The following is a 23599-nucleotide window of genomic DNA, read 5'->3' on the forward strand; positions in this document are numbered from 1 at the left end:
CCCTGTCCCCCTGAGAATTATCAATCCACTCCCATTCTATGCCTCTGATTCTATTATGTTCACCAGTTTATTCTGTTCCTCAGATTTTTAATTCACTTGATTTTTAGAATCACTTGTTGATAGATATGTATTTGTTGTTCATAATTTTTATCTTTACTTTTTTCTTCTTTTTCCTCTTTTTAAATACCTTTCAGCATTTCATATAATACTGGTTTGGTGGTGATGAACTCCTTTAGCTTTTTCTTATCTGTGAAGCTCTTTATCTGCCCTTCAATTCTGAATGATAACTTTGCTGGGTAGAGTAGTCTTGGTTGTAGGTTCTTGCTATTCATCACTTTGAATATTTCTTGCCATTCCCATCTGGCCTGCATAGTTTCTGTTGAGAAATCAGCTGACAGTCATATGGGTGCTCCCTTGTAGGTAACTAACTGTTTTTCTCTTGCTGCTTGTAAGATTCTCTCTTTGTCTTTTGCCCTTGGCATTTTAATTATGATGTGTCTTGGTGTGGTCCTCTTTGGATTCCTCTTGTTTGGGGTTCTGTGTGCTTTCTGAACTTGTAAATCTATTTCTTTCACCAGGTGGGGGAAGTTTTCTGTCATTATTTCTTCAAATAGGTTTTCAGCATCTTGCTCTCTCTCTTCTGGCACCCCAAAAATTTGGATATTGGTACGCTTAAAGCCATCCCGGAGGCTCCTTATGCTATCCTCACACTTTTGGATTCTTCTTTCTTTCCGCCTCTCTGGTTGGGTGTTTTTTTCTTCCTCATATTCCAGATCTTTGGTTTGACTCTTCGGGTGCCGTGGTCTACTTTGTATATTCTTTATTTCAGACAGTGTATGCATAATTTCTGACTGGTCCTTTTCCATTTTTTTTGGTATTCTCATTTAGGTCCTTGAAGGTCTCTTCAAGTTTATCAGCGGTTTTTAGAAGATTCTTGAGTAACCTTATAAATATGGTTCTGAACACTGTGTCGTCCATTAGTTTGCTTTCATCTATCTCTCCTACTTGTGACATACTTCGATGTCTCCACATTTTGGCTGCCTCCCTGTGTTGATGGAGTGGCTTTGTGTGGTCGGTGACCTATAGGGGCTGGTAGCTCAGCTTCCCCAATCACCCTAGGTGGTTGCTCTTGGTACTCCCCTTTGTGGGCTGAGTGGAAAGTCTTGGTGTAGTTAAAAGCCCTGATTGCTATTGGTACACTGGGAGGAATTGACCTCCGGTCCTATTGGCTGTGAGGACCTGCTGTGTCTGTAACGGAAGAATTGCTGTGCTGGAGACACAGTAGGGCTTTGGTGCTCACTGAGTCTGCCTCTTGAATGTGTCCCTTATGAGAGTGGTTGAAATCTGGTGTTGTCCACACCGACAGAAAAGTCACTCTCACTCTCCGACCGATGGCCAAGAGTCCCGTAGGCGTCTGGGTCCCCCGCATGTCCCCAGAAACTGGAGTTCAGAGTGGTTGGGATTGTTGGTATCACTGGCGGGAGTTGATCTCCAAGCCAGTTGGCTGTGAGGATCAGCAGTGTCTCCGCTGGGAGAGCTTCTGTGCTCAGCTTGGATGGGCGGAGTCTCAGGGTGGTGCAGACAAGCTTTGGTTTCCCGTCTGCTCCGCCCTAAGAGGGCCGGTTTCTCCGTGCCCGAATTAATGGCTGCGCGCCTCTGAGAGAAGGCAGCTTTCGAGCCTCTCCCGCTGCCTAACAGACCAGTTTCTCCCCAGCTGGGGCTGGATTTCAGTGCAGACCGGAGGTTTTGTTTTTCTCCTGAACGAGAAATCCAGTCACTGGGAGGGCTGTGCTCAGCTTGGATGGGGCGGAGTCTCAGGGTGGCGCAGACAAACTTGGTTTCTGTCCACGCCGCCCTAAGAGGGTCGGTTTCTCCGTGCCCTAATCAATGGCTGCGCGCCTCTGAGAGAAGGCAGCTTTCGAGCCTCTCCCGCTGCCAAACAGACCAGTTTCTCCTCGACCGCAGCTGGATTTCAGTGCAGTCGGGAGGTTTTGTTTTTCTCCCAAACGAGAAAGCTAGCCACGCATCTGCTGCCCTCCCTCTCCGCGCGCTGCGAGCAAGCCTGCCGTGTATTCAGCCACCTGGCCCGCCCCTTCCGCGCTCATGGATCTCCGCACCTCCACAGCTCCCGAGGCTCAACGTCCCCCTCTCTTTTTTCCTCTAGTTGTAGGTTTTCCACTCTGCCAGCTTTCCGGTGGTTCTGGACGGTGTGCACTCTGTTTTCCAGTTGTAGTTTCAAAATTGTTGTGGTAGGCAACAATTAGGTGTTTACCTATGCCGCCATCTTGGTTTCTCTATCTCCTCCTTGTCTTTCCTTTGGGGGTATCTTTGTCTACCCATTTTTGGTTTCACCAACTGATCTAGATGTTGAGTCGTGCAGGGGCTGCTCCTTGGGTGGCAGTGGCTCCTCGGGCTGCGGTTGCTCCTCAGGCACTCGCTGAAGTGGCTGCTCCTCAGTTGGCAGCAGCTCCTCTGGTGGGTGCTGTTCGCAGCAGTGGTGTCTCCTCTGGCTGGTGGGGGAGGCTGCTCATGCAGCTGCTGTTCCTTGGATGGGGGTGGGCTGCTCACATGGCTGCTGCTCCTCGGACAGGGGCGGACTGCTCATGTGGCTGCTGCTCCTTGGATTGGGTCTGTCTGCACGCTGCTGCTGTTCCTCAGATGGGGCGGGCTGCTAGTGAGGCTTCCACTTCTTGGCTACGGGCAGGTTGCTTGGCGGGCTGGTGCTCCTCGTATGGGTGCAGGTTCCTCATGCAGCTGCTGCTCCTCTGATGGGGGATGGGCTGCTTGCATGGCTGCTGCTCCTCAGGCAGGAGTGAGCTGCACGTGTGGCTGCTGCTCCTTGGACAGGGGCGGGCTGCTTACCCAGCTGCTGCTTGTCGGACAGGTGCAGGCTGTGTGTGGCTGCTGCTCCTCGGAGCAGTGCGGGCTGTGCAGGACTGCCACTCCTCAGACATGGGCAGTCTGCTCGGGCGGCTGCTGCTCCTCGGACGGGGAACGGGCTGCTTTCGTGGCTGCTGCTCCTCAGGCAGGAGTGAGCTGCACATGCAGCTGCTGCCCCTTGAACGAAGGTGGGCCGCTCACCAAGCTGCTGCTGGTCAGACTGTTGCAGGCTGTGTGTGACTGCTGCTCCTCGGAGCAGTGTGGGCTGCGCAGGGCTGCCGCTCCTCGGACGTGGGCGGGTTGCTTGGGCGGCTGCTGCTCCTCGGATGGGGGATGGGCTGCTCACGGGGCTGCTGTTCCTCATACAGGGGTGGGCTGCTCACACAGCTGCTACTCCTTGTACAGGGGATGGGCTGCTTGCGTGGCTGCCACTCCTCAGACGTGGGGAGTCTGCTCCTGTGGCTGCTGCTCCTCGGTCCGGGGTGGGCTGCTCGGGTGGCTGCTGCTCCTCAGACAGGTGCAGGGTGCAGGCTGCATGCAGCTGCTACTCTTCAATCGTGGGCGGGCTGCTCTAGCGGCTTCTGCTCCTCAGATGGGCAGGCTGCTCGCGTTGTTGCTGCTCCTCAGATGGGGAATTGGGCCACTCACACAGCTGCTGCTCTTTGCACAGGGGCAGGCCACGTGAGGCTGCTGCTCTTAGGCCTGGGGCGGGCTGCTCACTGGGTTGCTTCTCCTTGGACAGGAGCGGGCTGCTCACGTGTCTGCTGCTCACATGGTTGCAGTGCCCTGGGCTAAAGTGTTGGGCCGGTCAGAGGGGAGCATGCTTCAGAACTCACAGGAGCCTGCGCCCAGGGTGGCCGGAGACTTGTTGACTGTGGGACCACAGCCTAGGTAGCAGGTCCCTGGCAGGGGTGGCTGTAGAGTCCCAGGTATTCTCTGAGGGCACCCTGGGTGGAAGTGAGGCTGGGCTCCCAGTTACAGCAGCTCTCTGTGGACTTGATTTAAATGAGCTCACACAGTATGTATTCTTTCATGTCTGGCTTCTTCCCTTAATATCATTGTTGCACAATATTAAAGTCCACTCTACTGTTGATGGACATTTGGGATGCTCTTTGTTTATGAATAAAGTGGCTGTGAAGATTCTTGTACATGTCTTTTATGGGCAGACACAGTTTTTTTCTGTTGGATATTTATCCAGGAGAAGAATTTCTGGGTCACAGCATATACATATACTTGGTTGATACTACAAAATGGTTTTGTAATACAGTTGTTCTCAATTACATTCTCACTAGGAATATATGAGTGTTTTGGTTGCTTCACATATATATTTTTTAAATATGTTTTTACTAGAAGCTCGGTGCATGAAATTTGTGCACAGGTAGGGTCCTAGGCCTGGATGGCAATCAGGGCCAATCTGTGGGGCAATTGGCAGGCTGATCAGGGGGCCCCTGCTGGCACCTGCCTTGACTGGCCTGCTGCCACCCACTCGCCGGCTCCACCACCACCAGTAGCCTCCCTCTGTGGGGCGATCAGGAGGGCCGCCCCCCCTGGCACCCGCCTTGGCTGGCCTGGGGCCTGTGGGCTGGGGGCAGCTCCTGCATTGAGTGTCTGCCCTTTGGTGGTCAGTGTGCATCATAGCGACTGATTGTTCTGCTGGTCGTTCTGGCATTCGGCCAATTTGCATATTAGGCTTTTATTATATAGGACTAGAGGCCCGGTGCACGAAATTCGTGCACTGGGGAGGGTGTCCCTCAGCCCAGCTTGCACCCTCTCTAATATGGGACCCCTAGGGGGATGTCCAACTGCAGGTTTAGGCCCGATCCCTGTGGAATCGGGCCTAAACCTGCAGTTGGACATCCCTCTCACACGGATCGCCCCAGGCACCCCCAGGGAGCGGCCACGCCCCCATGTCACGCCCCCTGGGGTGCCGATCGCCCCAGGCACCCCCGGGGAGCGGCGGCATGGGCGTGGCCACGCCCCCCCGGGGTGCCGATCTCCCCAGGCAACCCCGGGGAGCAATGGCAGGGGCGTGGCCATGCCCCCCGGGGTGCCGATCGCCCCAGGCACGCCCGGGGAGCGGCCACGCCCCCTTGCCATGCCCCCAGGGGGTGCCGATCGCCCCAGGCACCCCCGGGGAGCAATGGCAGGGGCGCGGCCACGCCCCCCGGGGTGCCGATCACCCCAGGCACCCCCAGGGAGCGGGCACGGGCACGGCCACGCCCCCCCCCCGGGGTGCCGATAGCCCCAGGCACCCCCGGGGAGCAGCGGCACGGGCGCGGCCACGCCCCCCGGGGTGCCGATCGCCCCAGGCACCCCTGGGGAGCAGCGGCATGGGCGCGAACACGCCCCCCACGGGGTGCCGATCGCCCCAGGCACCCCCGGGGAGCGGCAGCAGGGGCGCAGCCACGCCCCCCGGGGTGACGATCACCCCAGGCACCCCCAGGGAGCGGGCATGGGCGCGGCCACGCCCCCCCGGGGTTCCGATCACCCCAGGCACCCCCGGGGAGCGGGCACGGGCGCGGCCACGCCCCCCCGGGGTGCCGATCGCCCCAGGCACCCCCGGGGAGCGGCAGCAGGGGCGCGGCCACGCCCCCCCGGGGTGCCGATCACCCCAGGCACCCCCGGGGAGCGGGCACGGGCGCGGCCACGCCCCCCCGGGGTGCCGATCACCCTAGGCACCCCCGGGGAGCAGCTGCACGGGCGTGGTCACGCCCCCAGGGGTGCCTATCACCCCAGGCACCCCCAGGGAGCGGTCACGGGCGCGGCCACGCCCCCCGGGGTGCCGATCACCCCAGGCACCCCAGGGGAGCAGCGGCTCGGGCGCGGCCACTGGGCACCGCCATCTTGATTTTATCAACGGTCGACAGGCCACCCGGAGTCCCGCCCTCAGCCTCCGCTGGCCCAATCATGGGCATAGCGGAGGTGCGGTCAATTTGCATGTTTCTCTATTATAAGGTAAGATTGATTTCAGAAGGAGGAAGGGAGAGAAAGAGGGAGATAGAAACATCAATAATGAGAGAGAATCAATAATGATTGGCTTCCTCCTGCATACCCCCTACGGGGGATCAAGCCCACAACCCGGGCATGTGCCCTGACTGGTAATTGAACCATGACCTCCTGGTTCATAGGTCGATGCTCAACCACTGAGCAACACCGACCAGGTGGTTGCTTCACATCTTGCTAACACTTAATATTGTCAATCCTTTTCATTTCAGCCATTCTAGTGAGGATGTAGTGATATTTTATTGTAGTTTTAACACTAAACTTTTATTAATTGTGTAAATAAAAATAATATGCCCATGAAATGGAGTATTATATAAATATAAACAAATGTGTTGTTAAATAATACAATATTGAGGATATGCTTATGATATGTTAAAGATGAAAAACAACTTATAAACTCTGTATGAAGTACACTTTTTATTTTAATGTATACATGTTAATAAAGAGGACTAGAAGAAATTTATAATGATAATAATAGTTGATTCCAGAGGAGGGATTAGTTTACTTTTCCTTATACTTTTCCATAATCATGAGATGTCCTACAATGAACAAATATCAGTTTTAAAAGTAGGAAAAAAGAATATTTTTAAGAATAATCTCTGCCTGATAAAAATGAACTTCTTATGTAAAAAAAAAATATATATATATATATATATATATATATATATATATATATATATATATATATATGCTGTACTCCTCTGGGCCTGTTTTATCACCTGCAAATAGGCCTACATCATGACCTTAACAGTGCTTATCACTGGGTGAGCACTCAGTAAATGATAGCCTTTGAAAGCATAACACTCCCAGGATTGCAGGGTGAAAGTCCCCTCAGGAGAGAGATGGAGTCTGAGTAAAGAATGAAAGGGACTTCCAGAGACAAGGCAGAGGCCAACTGGCAGGTTTCTACTGGTTCCTGAGTTTCTGGGTGCGGGGGGGGGGGGGGGGAGGAAGGGGGGCAGGTAAGTGGTAGGAAATGGGACGGGAAGTGGACATCCTAGGGCCACATGGGGATCATGGTGAGGACACCGAGTGGGGGCCTGGCTGTCTGTGCCTTCTGTGGTCTCAGAGCGGGCAGTGGTGGTGAGCCTGTGCCAGGGCCGTAGGAAGGTGAGGGTCTCGGTTCCCTCTTCACTCCTGATGATGGCACCAGGAGGTGGGCAGAGGACAATATTGCTTGGAGAGTACACGAGTTTTCTTAGAATCCTAAAGTGCAAGTTATCTGGGTCTGGCAACTTACTCCCACAGTAGATGGCACCTTGTGCCTGTCTACATCATCTCACTTGGTTTCCAACGCCACTTTAACTACACTTATCCCCACCTTTCCGCTGTATCCCCCTGAAATATTTACATGGTTCTGTTTTGGTCTGCAAAAACCAAGGCAACTGCTCCAAGCCACAAGTGCCCAGATTAAATCCAGGTGAAGGAGGCAGGGCTGGCCACCAGCAGTGCAGCCCTGCGCTGCTCTTCTGTTGTGTGTGTGTGTTTCACTGCTCTTCTGTTTTAAACAGAGCAAACACATACTTTTATTATGTTTTGTCAACTCCAGCTTACTTCAGGCCTTCCTAACATTTTTATCAGAAGTGGTTGACATTTGCTATTCATCCTTCATTTATAGACCCAAAACCTCACTCTTCTCATGCCTTTAAAAATTATAAGATTGAAGAACTGATTTGTAGCCACAGTGGTCTCTTTAGACATCTTTTTCCTTCATCACCAGTACTAGAGGCCCGATGCATGAAATTTGTGCAAGGGACTCAGCCCTCGCAGCCATGGCTTTTGCCTTGTCCCTCGCAGCCCTGGCTTCATCCGGAAGGTTGTCCAGCCTTCTGGTCTAATTAGCATATTACGCTTTTATTATTATAGATAATTCGTGCTCATACATTCAGAGATGTATTTTGGGGAGATCTGAACACAGAATCATCTTCCTATTTTTTCTCATCTTTTTGTAAGCTAATTTCATAAAGTTTGAAGTATGTGTTGAAATGCAACCCTCCCTTCTATTTATCATTAGGGATGCTTTATGAGTGGAAGTGACATGTTGTAATTAGCTAGTTATTAGTAACTAGAGGCCCAATGCATGAAAATTCATGCACTGGAGGGGGGGTCCCTCAGCCCGGCCTGCCCCTTCTCACAGTCCGGGAGCCCTCAGGGGCAGGAGGCCACCCAGTGATCTGGGGAAGGTGATGCCCCCATCACACCTCTGCTGCTGCCACTGCTGGCAGCGCAAGCCTCGGCCAGCCCTGGTTACCTGAGCCTCAGGCAGCCCTGGGCGGCTGGGCAGCTGCCATCCGAGGCTTGCTTGCACCTTGGGCCGGCCCTGGGCGGCTGGGCAGTTGACATCTGAGGCTTGCCTGTGCCTCGGGCGTTAGCTGGGCAGCCGCCATCCAAGGCTTGCCTGCGCCTCGAGCCGGCCCTGCATGGCTGGGGGGCTGGGGGGGCTGGGGGGACAGGGGGACTCCAGAGGCAGGCGCGAGGCAAGGCCGGGCCCGCCTGGGGGCAGGCCTGGCCTTGCCAGGCGCCTGCTGCCCCAGCAGGGCTGAGGGGACTGGGCGCCACCATTTTCTGGCTTTGGGCACCGCCATCTTTGAGGGCGTGGCAGTCAATTAGCATATTCCCTCCTTATTGGCTGTGGGCGCTGCCATTTTTGAGGGCGGGGCAGCCAATTAGCACGTTCCCTCTTTATTAGATAGGATAGGAAAGGAGCAAAGGGAAGGCCAGGCATTATAGGCATGCCATTTGGGCAGCTTCAGCAGGAAGTTGTAACTTCACACTCCCCAGGGAACCACCAGCTCGTTCCCCACAGATCACTGAGGAAAGGGACAGGACAAAACAGACATGGACGCATGTGCAGTAAAGTCAGGGTGGTGTGGGTAAGATGCCTGTCAGTCAAACCTGGGAACAGAAATCATTGGTCAGAATGGGAAGGGCCATTGCAAGCCCATGAAAACTTGGGAATATATAATCCCCTAGAAAATGGATCTCTCTCTCCTGGCTCTCTGACTCCTTTGGCTTTTTCCCTGACATGTTGCCTCCATGGCTGCATGGCCACAGCCACATAAACTCCACACACAATGGACTGTAGCAGGAAACTCAAACTAAACTAGGCTGATGCTGCACCGGACTATGCCCTAACATGGAGCGAGAACTCTGGACACTGGCTTTGATCTTTGCTCTTCTGAAGCCACAGCTACACTTCTTTGGCAGCACAATGAGAAAGGGGACCTTGGGAACTTAGGGACTTGATTCCATAGAAATAAAGCTTTCTATAGTATCTCATCCTCCAGTGCTAGTCTTAGAAAATTCCTTTTCTTGGGATATTGCAAGAATCCCATTTCCACCAGTAACAGAAGTAGGAAAAAACTCTAAGAAATTATGTATGAAAAGGGGTCACATACTAACCCTGACAAGCTAAGGGGAGGTCTGTGTGGTGGCCTTACAAACTCAGAGACCTAAAGTAACCACATAGGATGGTCTGAAAGCAGTTTATGGCTGGTAGTCATGTCCTAAGCTAGAATCCTCCCTGACAAAAGTCAATCTTTACCTTCATTGAGCCTATTACCTTTTTGCACCTACAATAACATACCTTTGGAATGCCAAAGTAATTTTCCTTTTTCCAGACCCCTCAAAGCACAGGTACTAGACCTGAAGTGGAGAACACAACCCTCCTCATTGTTACTGCTATCTTGTTAATTGTTGACTGTTAACTATCCTGTACCCACCTATGTAAAAGAAATATGAGTCTATCATTTTACTTCTTTATCCAATTACAGAGGCTTCCCAGCTTTGCATTCTCCCACCTTCCTAATCTATCACCCAGATTTCATGTAACCCACTTACGCCTTCTTTTGATTGTAATGTATAAAACAAGGTGCAAAACTGCCATTTTTTTCCAGAGCACTTTCTCAATTCACTGAGATTTTGCTTCCTGGGAATTGTCAGTTTGGCTTAAACTCACAAAAATTCTCTACCAGTTTGAATGTTTCTTACATTGACAAATATATTAGACTAGAGGCCCAGTGCACGAAATTCATGCACTGTGGGGGGGGGTGTCCCTCAGCCAAGCCTGCACCCTCTCCAATCTGGGACCCCTCTGCCCCATTGTCTGTGTCCATGGGCCATGCACATATGCATACAAGGTTCTTGGTTGATTACTTCCCACTCGCCTACCCTCCCCAGCCTTCCCTCTGAGACTTTGCACTCTGTTCCATGCTTCTATGTCTCTGGATCCACTTGGTTCATCAGTTTACTTTGTTACTTAGATTCCACATGAGTGAGATCATGTGATACTTGTCTTTCTCTGACTTATTTCACTTAGCATGACACTCTCCAGGTCCCTACATGCTGTCTCAAAGGGTAAGAAATCTTCTTTTTTACTGCTGCATAGTATTCCATGATATAAATGTACCACAGCTTTTTATATCCACTCATCTACTGATGGGCACTTGGGCTCTTTCTAGATTGTAAATTGTGCTGCTATGAACATAGGGGTGCATACATTATTTCTGATTTGTGTTTTGGGTTTCTTAGGATATATTTCCAGAAGTGGGATCACTGGGTCAAATGCAGTTCCATATTTAATTTTTTTGAGGAAACTCCATACTGTTTTCCATAATGGCTGCCCCCCCCCTCGGCCTGGTCACCCCTCACTCCCCCCCCCTGCGGGCTTGGTTACCCCTAACTGCCCCCCTGCTGGCCTGGTCGCCCATCACTGCCCCCCTGCTGGCCTGGTCACCCCACACAGCCTGCTGTTTGGTCATTTGGACGTCCCTCACTAACCCCCCTGCCAGTCTGGCCACTCCATGCAGCCTGCTGTTCAGTCATTTGGTCATCCCTCACTAACCCACCCTGCCGGCCAGGTCACCCCATGCAGCCTGCTGTTGTTTGGTCATCCCTTACTGCCCACACTGCTGGCCTGGTCACCCCCAACTGCCCCCCCTGCCAGCCTGGTCGTCCCTCACTGCCCCCCCCCCCCTCCGCCACCCCGCTGGCCTGGACGCCCCATGCAGCCTGCTGTTAGGTCATTTGGTCGTCCCTCACTAACCACCCCTGCCAGACTGGCCACTCCATGCAGCCTGCTGTTCAGTCATTTGGTCATCCCTCACTAACCCACCCTGCCGGCCAGGTCACCCCATGCAGCCTGCTGTTGTTTGGTCATCCCTTACTGCCCACACTGCTGGCCTGGTCACCCCCAACTGCCCCACTCTGCTGGCCTGGTCACCCCCAACTGCCCCCCCTGCCAGCCTGGTCGTCCCTCACTGCCCCCCCCCCCTCCGCCACCCCGCTGGCCTGGACGCCCCATGCAGCCTGCTGTTAGGTCATTTGGTCGTCCCTCACTAACCACCCCTGCCAGACTGGCCGCTTCACGCAGCCTGCTCTTCAGTCATTTGGTTGTCCCTCGCTAACCCCCCTGCTGGCCTTATCGCCCCACGCAGCCTGCAGTTCGGTCATGTGGTCATCCCTCACTAACCCCCCTGCTGGCCTTTTTGCCCCATGCAACCTGCTATTCAGTTGCTTGGTCATCCCTTACTGCCCCCCCTGCCAGCCTGGTCACCCCCAACTTTCCCCCTCTGCTCGCCTGGTCGCCCCCAACTGCCCCCCCCCCCACCAGCCTGGTTGCCTCTCACTGCCCCTCCTGCTGGCCTGGTCGCCCCACACAGCCCGCTGTTCAGTCATTACTGTGAGGGTGTCCTAACCAATTTGCATATTACTCTTTTATTAGTATAGATATGAATGAAACAGAAGTCCGAAGATTAATTTGTTCAGTCACCCAGCTTGAAACCAGGCCTGACTTCAAAGCCCAGCAATCTCATGGGATTCTGAAATCTGAGGACCAAATGAGTGTCAGTCAAAATGGACTGTTCAAATAAACAAAAGGGCATCTGAGAAAGTGTGTGTAGGGGTGGGGGGGGGGGGGGCAGCATACAAATTAGTGGAATTCAGGAAAGCAATGCCCCCAGTGAAAAACTAAACAGTGAGATAAGGCTGCGGAATGCTGGAAAAACCATCTTAAAGGCAACCCACTGGGAACTGAATAAATACCCACATGGAATGTCTGGACAGATGCAACACCAATCGGAACCTTGAGGTTCTAGCTCTGCTGATGGTCAGTTACTACTTCTAGAGTCTGATCCTTCATGTTATTTAAATACAGCAAAGTTGCCCTGGCCAGTGTGGCTCTCAGTTGAGCATCGTCCAATGTCCTACGCACCCAATGTTTCTCTCTCTCGTTGATGTTTCTCTCTTTCCCTTCCTCTCTCCCTAAAATAAAAAACATATTTAAAGTAAATTTAAAATAGAGTGAAATTTCTCATTACATTGTAGACATAATCAAAATAAGGCTCAAGAAAAGTCTGTAGAAAATAAAAATCAGATACTAAATGATGTTTGAATGTTGAACTCTATCTGAAAACAATGGAAGTCTCTATGTAAAACTTAAATCCCTTCCAGATTCATTGTAAGAAGTGTGTGTGTGCTTACCCAACCAACTCCTTTGGTATCGCTTGAATTGTACAGTAACTGACATCCCCTTTCCGCCTGGGCTGGGGAAAGTGTGCCTGGATAACGGGCAGCAGTCTGCACTAGTGTGTCCATCATTATTCTAGATTTTATACTCTTCTTCTCAAGCCCTCATCTCACCCAAATCACTGTTTGGCTAATTATTATAGAAATGTTAGTGGAAAACTTGAAGACATGCCTGTGAGTTACCATTAAAGATGGCACACTAAATTTTGGCTGATTGCTTCTCTTTCTAAAAGAATAAAGGCTGGCACACACAATACTGATTTTACTGAAGAATGTAATAAAGTAAGTTGAAGGGAAGAAAGAAAAACAGTAGAAAGATAAAGAACAGGAAAATACACCAAAATTATGAATAGAAATAATTTAGAGGAAGTATTCTACAACAGATGAAGAAATTTTTAATTTCTTTTCACATTAAACATTGTTTACCACAATCAGCTAACAGAAATTACTGTAACAAAGGTCAAGATGACATAAAACTAAGGATAAATGTTTGTTATGAGAAAACCTCATTTAATGTGAATGACAATGTGAGATACTATGTTTTTCATGACAGGATAAGATACAACTTATCTTGAAGAGAAAGCAAATAGTTCAGATCAAGGAGACATGCTGAGGTTTAATGGTGAAGGAAAGCTTAGCCTTGTCCAGAATACTTAAAGTCTAGGATAATTTATGTAAAAGAGGTGTGATAGATACCAAGCGCTGGGCAGAGTCACAGGCCCACAATTCAGGCTTTATTTACATTACTGGGTCTATGCAGCTTTCACCTTTTGGTAAGTGAGCTGTTGTTTTGACAGAGGGACCTTCAGTAGTAGCCGTGGCTATGACTAATCATATTTCAGACATCAGGCAGTCCCAAGGACTATTTAAAGAGATAAGTGAGTATTTTCATGAATATACTATTAAGGCATCTATATTTTTGGTGTTTTCAGTATATAATTTTACTGTTATTTTTTATTTTTTTTCATTTGCACAACAATGATATTACATATTAAGTGACATAATTCTTTTTCTAATAATAAACAAGTTTATCCATTTTGCAAACTTTAAATTGAGGTCTTGTGAGAGGGAAATGTATAATGTGGGAGCACACAAGAAAATATATTAAAAACCAGTAGAGAATATTTTTAACCATCGTAAAAATTCAATCACAATTAGCTGATAGTTTTTAACTATGGAAAAACAGAAAAGTAAATAGAATTAAACTAGGTATTAAAAATAATTACCAGTAGTTTGTTTTACAAAAGAAGAAGAACCATACATGACTAAATTGCCCAATTAAGTAATTACCAGATTCTTCTTTAGTCAACACTAACAGAACTCACATTTGAGCTAGTCAACAAAGCATATAAATATTTAACATCTCTTGAATATAACATTTTAGTGATAACAGAGACTACATAATTCTAACCATTATTTTGACTGTGCGCAAATTAACCAGGTTAAATATCAAAGATACACTGTAAATAACTCCCAAAACTAAGAACAGAATAGTAATTAAACAAAATTTTAAAGATAAAGAAATAAAAGTAGAAGACAAATATAACATGAATGACAGCACTTAAACAATTACTAACCTAATCAAGACCTTTTAGAATGACCACCGAAATGCACGATACTTTTTTATTTAGTTTACAGAAAGAATCTATAAGTACAGGTTGCAGAAAAAAATGTTTAGTGCTATTTACATTCATTTTTAAAACTCTGCTCTATACAAATTTAATTCTATCAGTATGAACAATATTTTCGTAGACCTGCATATAAAGCCTTTTCATCAATGCATTAACAATGAATAAAATAATCTGATTATCTTTAAACAAAGCTGACAATCTGAAACCCTTTACACTTAATGTTTGTAAGGACCGTGGACACTTAAATTTAAGTACAGAACATGTCAGCCTGCAACTTCATTTTATAAAGGCTAAAGTTATTAATAAGGATTATTGTTCTATATACTACACGCCAATCTATATTTAAGTTCTATAGTTAGGTATTTTATAAGTTTTTTATTAAATATAATCTACACATATTTGTAATTTCATCTAGGAAGAAAATTTCTCCCCAGTGAAAAAATATAAAATCTTTTATATTTTTACAGGTTTAGATGAAACTAGCTCATGCTTTAGTGCTGTGCAAATTGTTTTTAGCATATCCATTTTTAAATTATTGATTTAAAATAAAATAATTGATTTTAATACAATTGCAAGCACTGATACCAAATGCAAACTACATAAAGAAACAAGTCAGTTATTATGGAGAATTTTTAAATTTTAAGAATTCATCTGAACTCTCTAATGAGTAAGTCTGACACTGGACACAATTATAGATGAGCAAAAATTATGAAAAAATTCCATCTACTGATATTCAAATACATAAAATTGAACAGTAAATGAGGTTTTCTAATATTTCTGCCCAATCATGAAAGTCTATGAGTGATTGGAATTTACCCCTCCACATTAAGGCTAGGAAGCACACTCATCCCTTTTGTGCTGTGTGAACTAGCACTCGGTTACTTATGACTGAAGAGTGCATGTGTGAAAGGAAAACAATTTGCTCATCAGCTCTCCACTGAGTGCTTCAAACACCAGGCACATTTGTTTCTTCAGTTTCTTCACTTGCTGCGGTGAAGATCGTCACACCCAGTTTAGTGTCCGTGCCAGGTCAGCCACCACGGCTGACTTGGGTAGAATTCACCCATTTTAGTTTCTTTTCCATTTTTTTCCTCTCCAGTTGGCCCAGTAATTAACTATATTAACTGCTGAGTGTTTTCCAGTGGAATTGTATACATGAGTATTTCTAGGTACCATAAACTACACTATAAATTCTGCTGATGAAAAAAATAATGTCAAACTTTTTTAGTGCAAACTGTATTTGGAACAGTTGATTTGTTAGTTCTGGTGATAAAATTTTTGTGACAGCAGAAAGGCTTTTGCTATGAAAAGTAACTTGGTTAACTTTTCCCTTGGAGATTGACTGCATTCAAAAACCAGTATTTTAAAACTGCTCAACATAAACAAAAATACTAGGAATAGAAAATCATAGTGAAAAATGTTCTCGGTTCTTTTTACTTTCATGAGAGAAGATGACAGTGTTCATGTGATCACTCAGTTCCACGGCTTTACAGGCAGACTTTCTAAGGGTTTCTGAAGCAATGTTGGGTCTCTTCTGTCCCAGCAGCATGAAAGACAAGGACGACATCACATCACATTTAGCAGACAGTGTTTACAAGATTACACAACAATTACTCTCTCCAGTCTTCTCACGATTCCTCTGACCTGTAGAAAATGAAGAAAAGCCTTGTTTATAATAACGCTTCAAATGGAGGTAGGAGGAAGTGGGAAGAAAGGCACCCAACCCAAGAATTATAATAGTGTTTTTTTAATGTTTGCATTTTTTTTGCAATTAAAAAGCTATAATAAATGCTTTTAATTTTAGTCTATTTCCAGAATGTCTGGTTATTTGCTCAACACATTCTATTCATAAACTATGAAAACTTCCTTTCCCTAAGAATTCTTGTTCAAGAAAAACTGAGCCTTTAAAAAAAAAAAAAAATATATATATATATATATATATATATATATATATATATATTTATTGATTGATTTCAGAGAGGAAGGGAGAGGGATGGGGAGATAGGAACATCAATGATGAGAGAAAACCATTCATCGGCTGCCTCCTGCATGCCCCCCATTGGGGGATTGAGCCCGCCACCCAGGCATGTGCCCTTGGCCGGAATCGAATCCGGGACTCTTCAGTCTGCAGGCCGATGCTCTATCCATTGAACCAAACCAGCTAGGGCAAAACTGAGCCATTTTTGAATGCTTGTCTCTGTGGCTCAAGTGAGACCCTTCTCCAGTGCCTGGCTTACCTTGAGAGTTTGGCTCTGGCAATGTCTCTCTGGCCACCAAATGCATCACTGTTGTTTTGCCAAAAGGAAGTTTTAATGCTGTGTGAAAGTAGAAGACAATTTGTTACATATTCATCAACTTATCGAAATCACTAACCAGAACTGAAACCATTTAACACATTTTTTGTTTTTTTGTATGACTTCCTCAACAGGTTAAACTGCATCCTGGATAGAATATCTCTTAAAAAATGAAATTAGGTTAATATTATTGAAAACAATTTTTACAATTCAGAATTTCAGATATGGCCATTAGCTTGATACATAAACTACACTGTTTAAGGAAGGCGACAAAAGAAAATGTATAACTGGTTAATATTGTAAATTACCTTTAGAAGAGAGAAGAAAAGGAATAAAAAAAATATTTTTGAAGGCAGTGACTTGGTGATCTGGACACAATGCACCAGGGACAATGCACCAACCACAAGGAACAACGTCTCATGGACAAGCTAAATTGGCATTCAAGAGCAAGGCTCAGAATTGAGGTTCAAGATGGTGGAGTAGGAAGATCCTAAGCTCACCTCCTCGCCCTGATATCAAAACTACAACAATATAAAGAATAGCTATCTTTGAGAATGCCCTGAAGACTAACAACAGATTTTCTACAACTACAGATATAAAGAAAAAGCCACATTAAGAAGGGTAGGAGGGGCAGAGACTCAGTATAGTCAGGACCTACCCTCCCCCCACTTGCATTGTGGTGACCCACAAGTGGGAGGGATATCACAATTGTGTGTACCCCTTTGAAGAGGGAGGGGTCCTAGCCCCAGCCTATAGGACCTGCACCAGGAAGAGGAGCCCACATAAAATATGAAAACCAGTGGGGCTTACGCCTAGGAGAGTCAAAGGGCTGTAGGAAATGAGCACAAAGGTAGCAATTTGAAAAGTACCTGGGCCATATGTGAAGGTGATACACTGACTAATTTGAGGGCATGTGCTGGAGGGATAGGGATCTACTGAAACTTTCTCCAGGGACAAGAGTGCTGGTGGGCACCATTTCCCCCCTTTTAAACTCTCCTTCCACCTAGCTGGTCTGATGCTGGCAGGCGTCATTTCTGACATTCTCCTTTAACCTTGCTAAGAATGTTCAGTCCACTCTGGGGTTTCCCTGAAGACTCATATAGCTGCCACCTTCCAAAGGGACTCCTGCCCTGCTACATCTGGTGAACAGCCTCAGTCAGCATCAACACAGTGCAGTGTGTCTCCAGTAGTCGAAGCCGGGCCTTGAAGCCATTCACACCAAAAAACTGCCCTGCACACCAGCATGCCCACAACAGTTGTGGCCAGTCCACAGCTAGATGGGCCAGGGACCAGCCTTGCCTGCCAGTGAGTCCTTAGCAGTTGGGGACCAACCACAACCGAAGGCCACACGTAGTCCACATCTCTGGAGCATCTGGCTCTGGTGACAAGAAAGGATTCCACCTCTGGGCCCCACAGTACACCTTCTCAATAAGGTCACGTTTTCAAGGCCAGGAGATGTAACTCATCTACCTAATTTATAGAAACAGACAAAATGAAGAGACAAAAGCATATGATACAAACAAACAAAAAGGACATTACCCCAGAAACACAACTAAACTAAAAGGAAGCTATATACTAGATAAAGAGTTCAAAGTAACAATCATAAAGATGCGCATCAAACTCTGCATATAAGTATAGAACTTCAACAAAGAGATAAAAATGATTAAAAAAAAAACTATCAGAACTGAAGACTATATCAACTGAAATGAAAAATACACTGAAGGGAATCAACAGCAGATCAGATGATGCAGAAGAATGTATCAACAATCAGGATAGTGGAAATCATCCAACTGGGAGATTAAAAAAAAAAAAGAATTAAAAAGAATAAGGATGGCATAAGGGACACCTGGGACAACATCAAGCATATTAACATTCACACCATATGAATCTCAGAGGGAGGGAAGAGAAAGGGACAGAAAACCTATCTGAAGAAACAATGGCTGAAAACATCCCTAACCTTGTGAAGGAAATGACATCCAAGTCCAGGAAGTACAGAGAGTTTCAAACAAGATGAACCCAGAGACTCACATCAAAGACACCTCATAAATGAAATGTTAAAAAAAGTAAAAGATAGCCTGGCCGGTATGGCTCAGTGGTTGAGTGTCGATTTATGAACCAGGAGGTCATGGTTCAATTCCCAGTCAGGGCACATGCCGGGGTTGTGGGCTCGATCCCCAGTATGGGGCCTGCAGAAGGCAGCTGATCAATGAGTCTCTCTCATCACTGATGTTTCTCTCTCTCCCTCTCATTTCCTCTCTGAAATCAATAGAACTACATATTTTTTAAATGTTAAAAGATAAAGAGACTCTTAAAAGCAGCAAGAGGAACAGTTACCTACAAGGAAGCTCTCCTAAGACTTACAGCTGATTTTTCAACAGAAAATTTGTAGGCCAGAAGGGAGTGGCATGATATATTAAACATGATAAAAGGGAAAAACCTACAACTAAGAATACTCTACCAGGCAAGGTTATCATTTGGAATTGAAGGAGAAATAGTTTCTCAGACAAGCAAAAGCTAAAGGAGTTTATCACCACTAAACTAGCATTATAAGAAATGTTAAAGAGAATTCTTTAAGCTTGAAAAGAAAAGACCAAAACTAGAAATAAGAAAATATATAAAAGAAAGAAAATCTCACTAATAAGGGCAAACATGTAATAAAGGTAGTAGACGAACCACTTATAAAGCAAGTATGAAAACAAAATCGTAATAAGTACCTACCTACCAATAATTACTTTAAATGTAAATGGACTAAGTGCTCCATTAAAAAAATATAGGGTGGGTGAATGGATAAAAAAAAGATGCACACATATGCTACCTATAAGAGACTCACTTCAGATCTAAAGATACACACAAACTGAAAGAAGATGGAAAAAGATATTCCATGCAAATGGAAATGAAAAGAAAGCTGGGTAGCTTTACTTAAAAAATAAACACTGTAACAAAACACAAGGTTACGACATAATAATAAAGAGATCATCCAACTAGAGAAAGTAACACAAAAATCTATGCACCTAACATAGGAGCACCTAAATATATACAGCAAAAATTAACAGACATAAAGAGAGAGATTGGCAGTAATACAATAATAATAGAGGACTAAAACATCCTACTTTCATCAATGGACAGATCAGCCAGACAAAATCAACAAGGAAACATTAGACTAGATAGGCTTAATAGATATATACAGAACATTCCATTCCCAAACAGTAGAATACACATTCTTTTTAAATGAACATGAACATTCTCCAGGATAGATAAAATGTTAGCCCACAAAATATGTCAATAAATTTAAAAAGACTGAAATCATATCAGGCATCTTTTCTGACCACAATGACATGAAACCAGAAATTAATTGTAAGAGGAAAACTGGAAAGAACATATGTGAAGACCGAACATCATGCTACCAAAAAACCAATGGATCAATGAAGAAATCAAAGAGGAAATTAAAAAAATCTTGAGACAAATGAAAATGGAAATGTTACAAAATCTATGGGATGCAACAAATGCCATTCTAAGGATAAAGTTTACAGCAATATAGGCCTACCTCAAGAAACAAGAAAAATCTCAAATAATTTAATCTTATACTAAAGGAAGTAGAAAAAGAAGCAAACAAAGCCCTAAGTTAGTAGAAAGAAGGAAGTAATAAAGACCAGAGCAAAAGTAAATGAAATTGAAGTTGGAGACTTCACTCTCTGTGATTTCAAACTACACTACAAAGCTATAGTAATCTAAACTGCATGGTATTGGCACAAAAACAGATATATAGATCATGGAACAGAATAAAGAGCACAGAAAGAAAACTATGCTTATATAGTCAATTAAATTTACAACAAAGGAGGCAAGAATATACAATGGGGAAAAGTCTTTAATAAGTGGTGGTGGGAAAACTAGATAGCTACAAGAAAAAGAATTAAACAGGACCATTTTGTTACACTATATAAAAAAATCAACACAAAATGGATTAAAGATTTGATTTAAGACCTGAAACCATAAAATTCCTAGAAGAAAACACAGGCAGTCAACTCTTTGACATTGGTCTTAGAGATACATTTTTGGATGTGTCTCCTTAGGCAAGGGCATCAAAATGAAAAAAATAAATACATGGGGTTATATTAAATAAAAAGCTTTTGCACAGCAAAGGAAACTATGAACAAAATAAACCATTTGCAACAACATGGATGGAGATGGAGAGCATTATGCTAAGTGAAATAAGCCAGTCAGAGAAAGATAAATATCACATGATCTCACTCATTTGTGGAATATAATGAACAACATAAACTGATGAACAAAAATAGATCCAGAGACAGAGAAACATCAATCAGAACGTCAAACCTCAGGGAAGGTAAGGGACAGGGGGGTAAGGGGGAGAGATCAACCAAAGGACTTACATGCATGCATATAAGCCTAACCAATGGATACAGACAACAGGGGGGTGGGGACATGAATGGGAGGTGGGGGGGAATGGGGGAATAAGGACACATAATGTAATACCTTAATCAATAAAGAAATAAAAAAAATAAAGAACATATTATTCAGTTACCAAAATATTAAGGATCTTTAGACAATTGCAATGGACCTTATTCTTTCTTAGTACTTACATATTGTCACTGGAGGTACTCTAGTTTTACTGAAAGAAATTTGATTAAAATTTGAAATTCAATAAAGTAAAATATATTTTTATGAAAAAAATAATGCAACCTACTGAACGGGAGAAAATATTTGCAAATGATATGCCTAATAAGGAGTTAACATCCCAAATATATAAAAAACTTATAAACCTCAGCATAAAAAAACAAATAATCCATTTTAAAAATGGGCAGAAAACCGGAGAAGGCACTTTTCCAAAGAAGACACACAGATATCGAACAAACAAGTGAAAAGATGCTCAACATCACTAAATATCAGGGAAATGCAAATAAAAACCATAATGAGATATCATCACACACCTTGTCAGAATGGCTGTCATCAAAAAGATAAGAAATAACAAGTGTTGGCGAGGATGTGGATAAAAGGGGACCCTTAGGGTACTGTTGGTGGGACTGTAAACTGGTGTAGCCACTATGAAAAACAGTATAGGGTTACATAAAACATCAAGTTTCATGGTATATTCCTTTGTTATTCAGTGTATAGAATTAGAAGATCCAGCATATCTAACTTCTAGAGTTATTTCCATCATTGTGACCTCTGAGTTCTGACATCCCAAACTACTTGCTCTTCACTAATTACAAACTGGAGGCAGGCTTAGGACCATTACTTAGCAAGTATGATCCTCCTGTTTGCTATCTGCCTTTTAAATCCTGCTCTGTTGGATGATATTCAACTTGTGGATTAAGAGTCACAATTATCTTCAATCTTAATATTTCATGTAATGAAGGTGAGTTTCCACCTTATTTAAAATTAGCCAGCCATTATTTGGTCTATTCTCTTAACTTCTGAAATTCAAATGAAGCATGATGGCCCATAAATACACGATAATGGAAAAAAGGAGGGCCTTTTTTGGATATTCTCCTAAACCTGACTTAACATTAAAATGCAAATAAGATGTCATGTTATTAAAAATTTCACTAAATGTATTGGGAAAGTCTGACTTAATTTAATATGTACACATGCCCACCTGTGCATCACTGTCATATCATCTTGTTAACTCTAGTATGCCAAGACCTGAGGTAAAAATCACACCTCTGCCCTAACTGGTTTGGCTCAGTGGATAGAGTGTAGGCCTATGGACTCAAGGGTCCCAGGTTCAATTCTGGTCAAGGGCATGTACCTTGGTTGAGGGCACATACCCAATAGGGAGTGTGCAGGAGGCAGCTGATCTATGTTTCTCTCTCATCGATGTTTCTAACTCCCTATCCCTCTCCCTTCCTCTCTGTAAAAAATCAATAAAATATATATTTTTAAAATCACACCTCTGCTACTCACCAACTGTGTGAAAGGAATTGTGTGTTATTGACCTCCCCTCCCTAAGCCTCAACTTCCTCCACCTAAATTGGAAATAGTAATTCTATCACCTGCCTCTTAACAGTTCTATTGATTAAATTAAACATATCCAAGTAAAGTGCTTAGTTCAGGGTTTGGCACAAAGGAAAGCAATCAGTATGTGTTACCATGGCCATCATTAACATCAGCCTTTTGAGACAGCAAGGAAAATGATCTCAGGAAACGGCAGAGAACTGAGATGGCAATTTAGAGAAATGCTGGACAGGCCTGGAAAGCTGCTGAGAAGCTGGCCATTGAAGCTAAAACTTGGCTTGAGGAGGCTGTAGTTCTTCTTCTCCATTTTAATTTTAACTAGAAAGAACAGGTGCTGATACTAATAGCATCAAAGAAGCTAAAGGAAGAGGGTACAAGGATCCGAAATGCTTTGCATTTCCTTCACTGCGCATGCTTCTGCTTTCTGCTATGAAACTGCGCAATATCCAGAACAGAGGTTTTCAACCTTCACATGAACATCACCCAGGACTTCAGTTCAGTAGAAGATGGGAGATGGGGGAAGAGAGAGAGGACATGCAGGAATCTGTTTGTTAAGAGTATCCAGGGGAGTCTAAAGCTCACCAGCGCATCCACATTTTGGGAAACACTGATCTGGAATGTACTGAACGTCAAACCTGTAGCTGACCTTCTTTATCCCCAATTAGTAAGGCTGTTACCACACCTTTTCTTTAGTAGATTGAAATTCTATGTAACTGAGAACAAAAAAGGGGTCCAGGGCTATGTTTTAAGAAACTTGTTAAAAAAATTTAAACCTGAAACTTATTAAACCACAAAATCTCAACAGTGGCAGAGAATGCCCAGGTCTCCTGGTTTAACATAATGACTGACCCCTACCCATGGCTGTATTCATCCACTATTTGAATGTCACCAATAACAAGGACCTCACTCTTTCTCACGGAGGTTCATTCTTTCTTTAGGCAGTGCCACTGTTCAAATATTCTTTCTGGTATTGAATAGAAAGCTGTCTGCCTTTGACTTCCAGCTGTTGGTCCAACATCTAAGTCACCGGGCTATAGAGCAAGTCACAAGCCGAAGTCTTCCCCACACTTGCCATTAGAATATGGGGAGACAGTTGCTATGACCCTGTGTGCTGTCTTCTTCATTATCCACATTCAAGGACAAAGAAGACTAAAAAGAAAAGTTGCAACCAAAACACCAAATAGTTGAACATTACTCAACCTTTATCAAACACCCAGAAATACTGACCAACTTGAAAGGTCTAGGTTATGCTCCTGTGCTATTTGCCTAAATCACTAAAGCCAGAGATGGTTT

The 23599-nt window shown here is 44.9% G+C and overlaps 1 protein-coding gene across 2 annotated transcripts in view; it reads right to left on the reverse strand.

Moving 5' to 3' along the window:
- Window positions 1-12688: 12688 nt before the first annotated feature.
- The window catches only part of UBL3 (ubiquitin like 3), an 82568-nt gene continuing 71657 nt past the window's right edge, over window positions 12689-23599 (reverse strand). For both annotated transcript variants that reach the window (XM_079775644.1, XM_079775645.1), the window contains exons 4-5: window positions 16277-16354; window positions 12689-15683 (exon numbers count right to left, since the gene is read on the reverse strand). In XM_079775644.1, coding sequence (XP_079631770.1) covers window positions 15631-15683; window positions 16277-16354 — 131 coding nt within the window. In that variant the 3' untranslated portion in view covers window positions 12689-15630. The remainder of the gene's footprint in view (window positions 15684-16276; window positions 16355-23599) is intronic.

The sequence above is a fragment of the Cnephaeus nilssonii genome, assembly GCF_951640355.1.
Source record: "Cnephaeus nilssonii genome assembly, chromosome: 6".
In the NCBI taxonomy this organism is placed as follows: Eukaryota; Metazoa; Chordata; class Mammalia; order Chiroptera; family Vespertilionidae; genus Cnephaeus; species Cnephaeus nilssonii.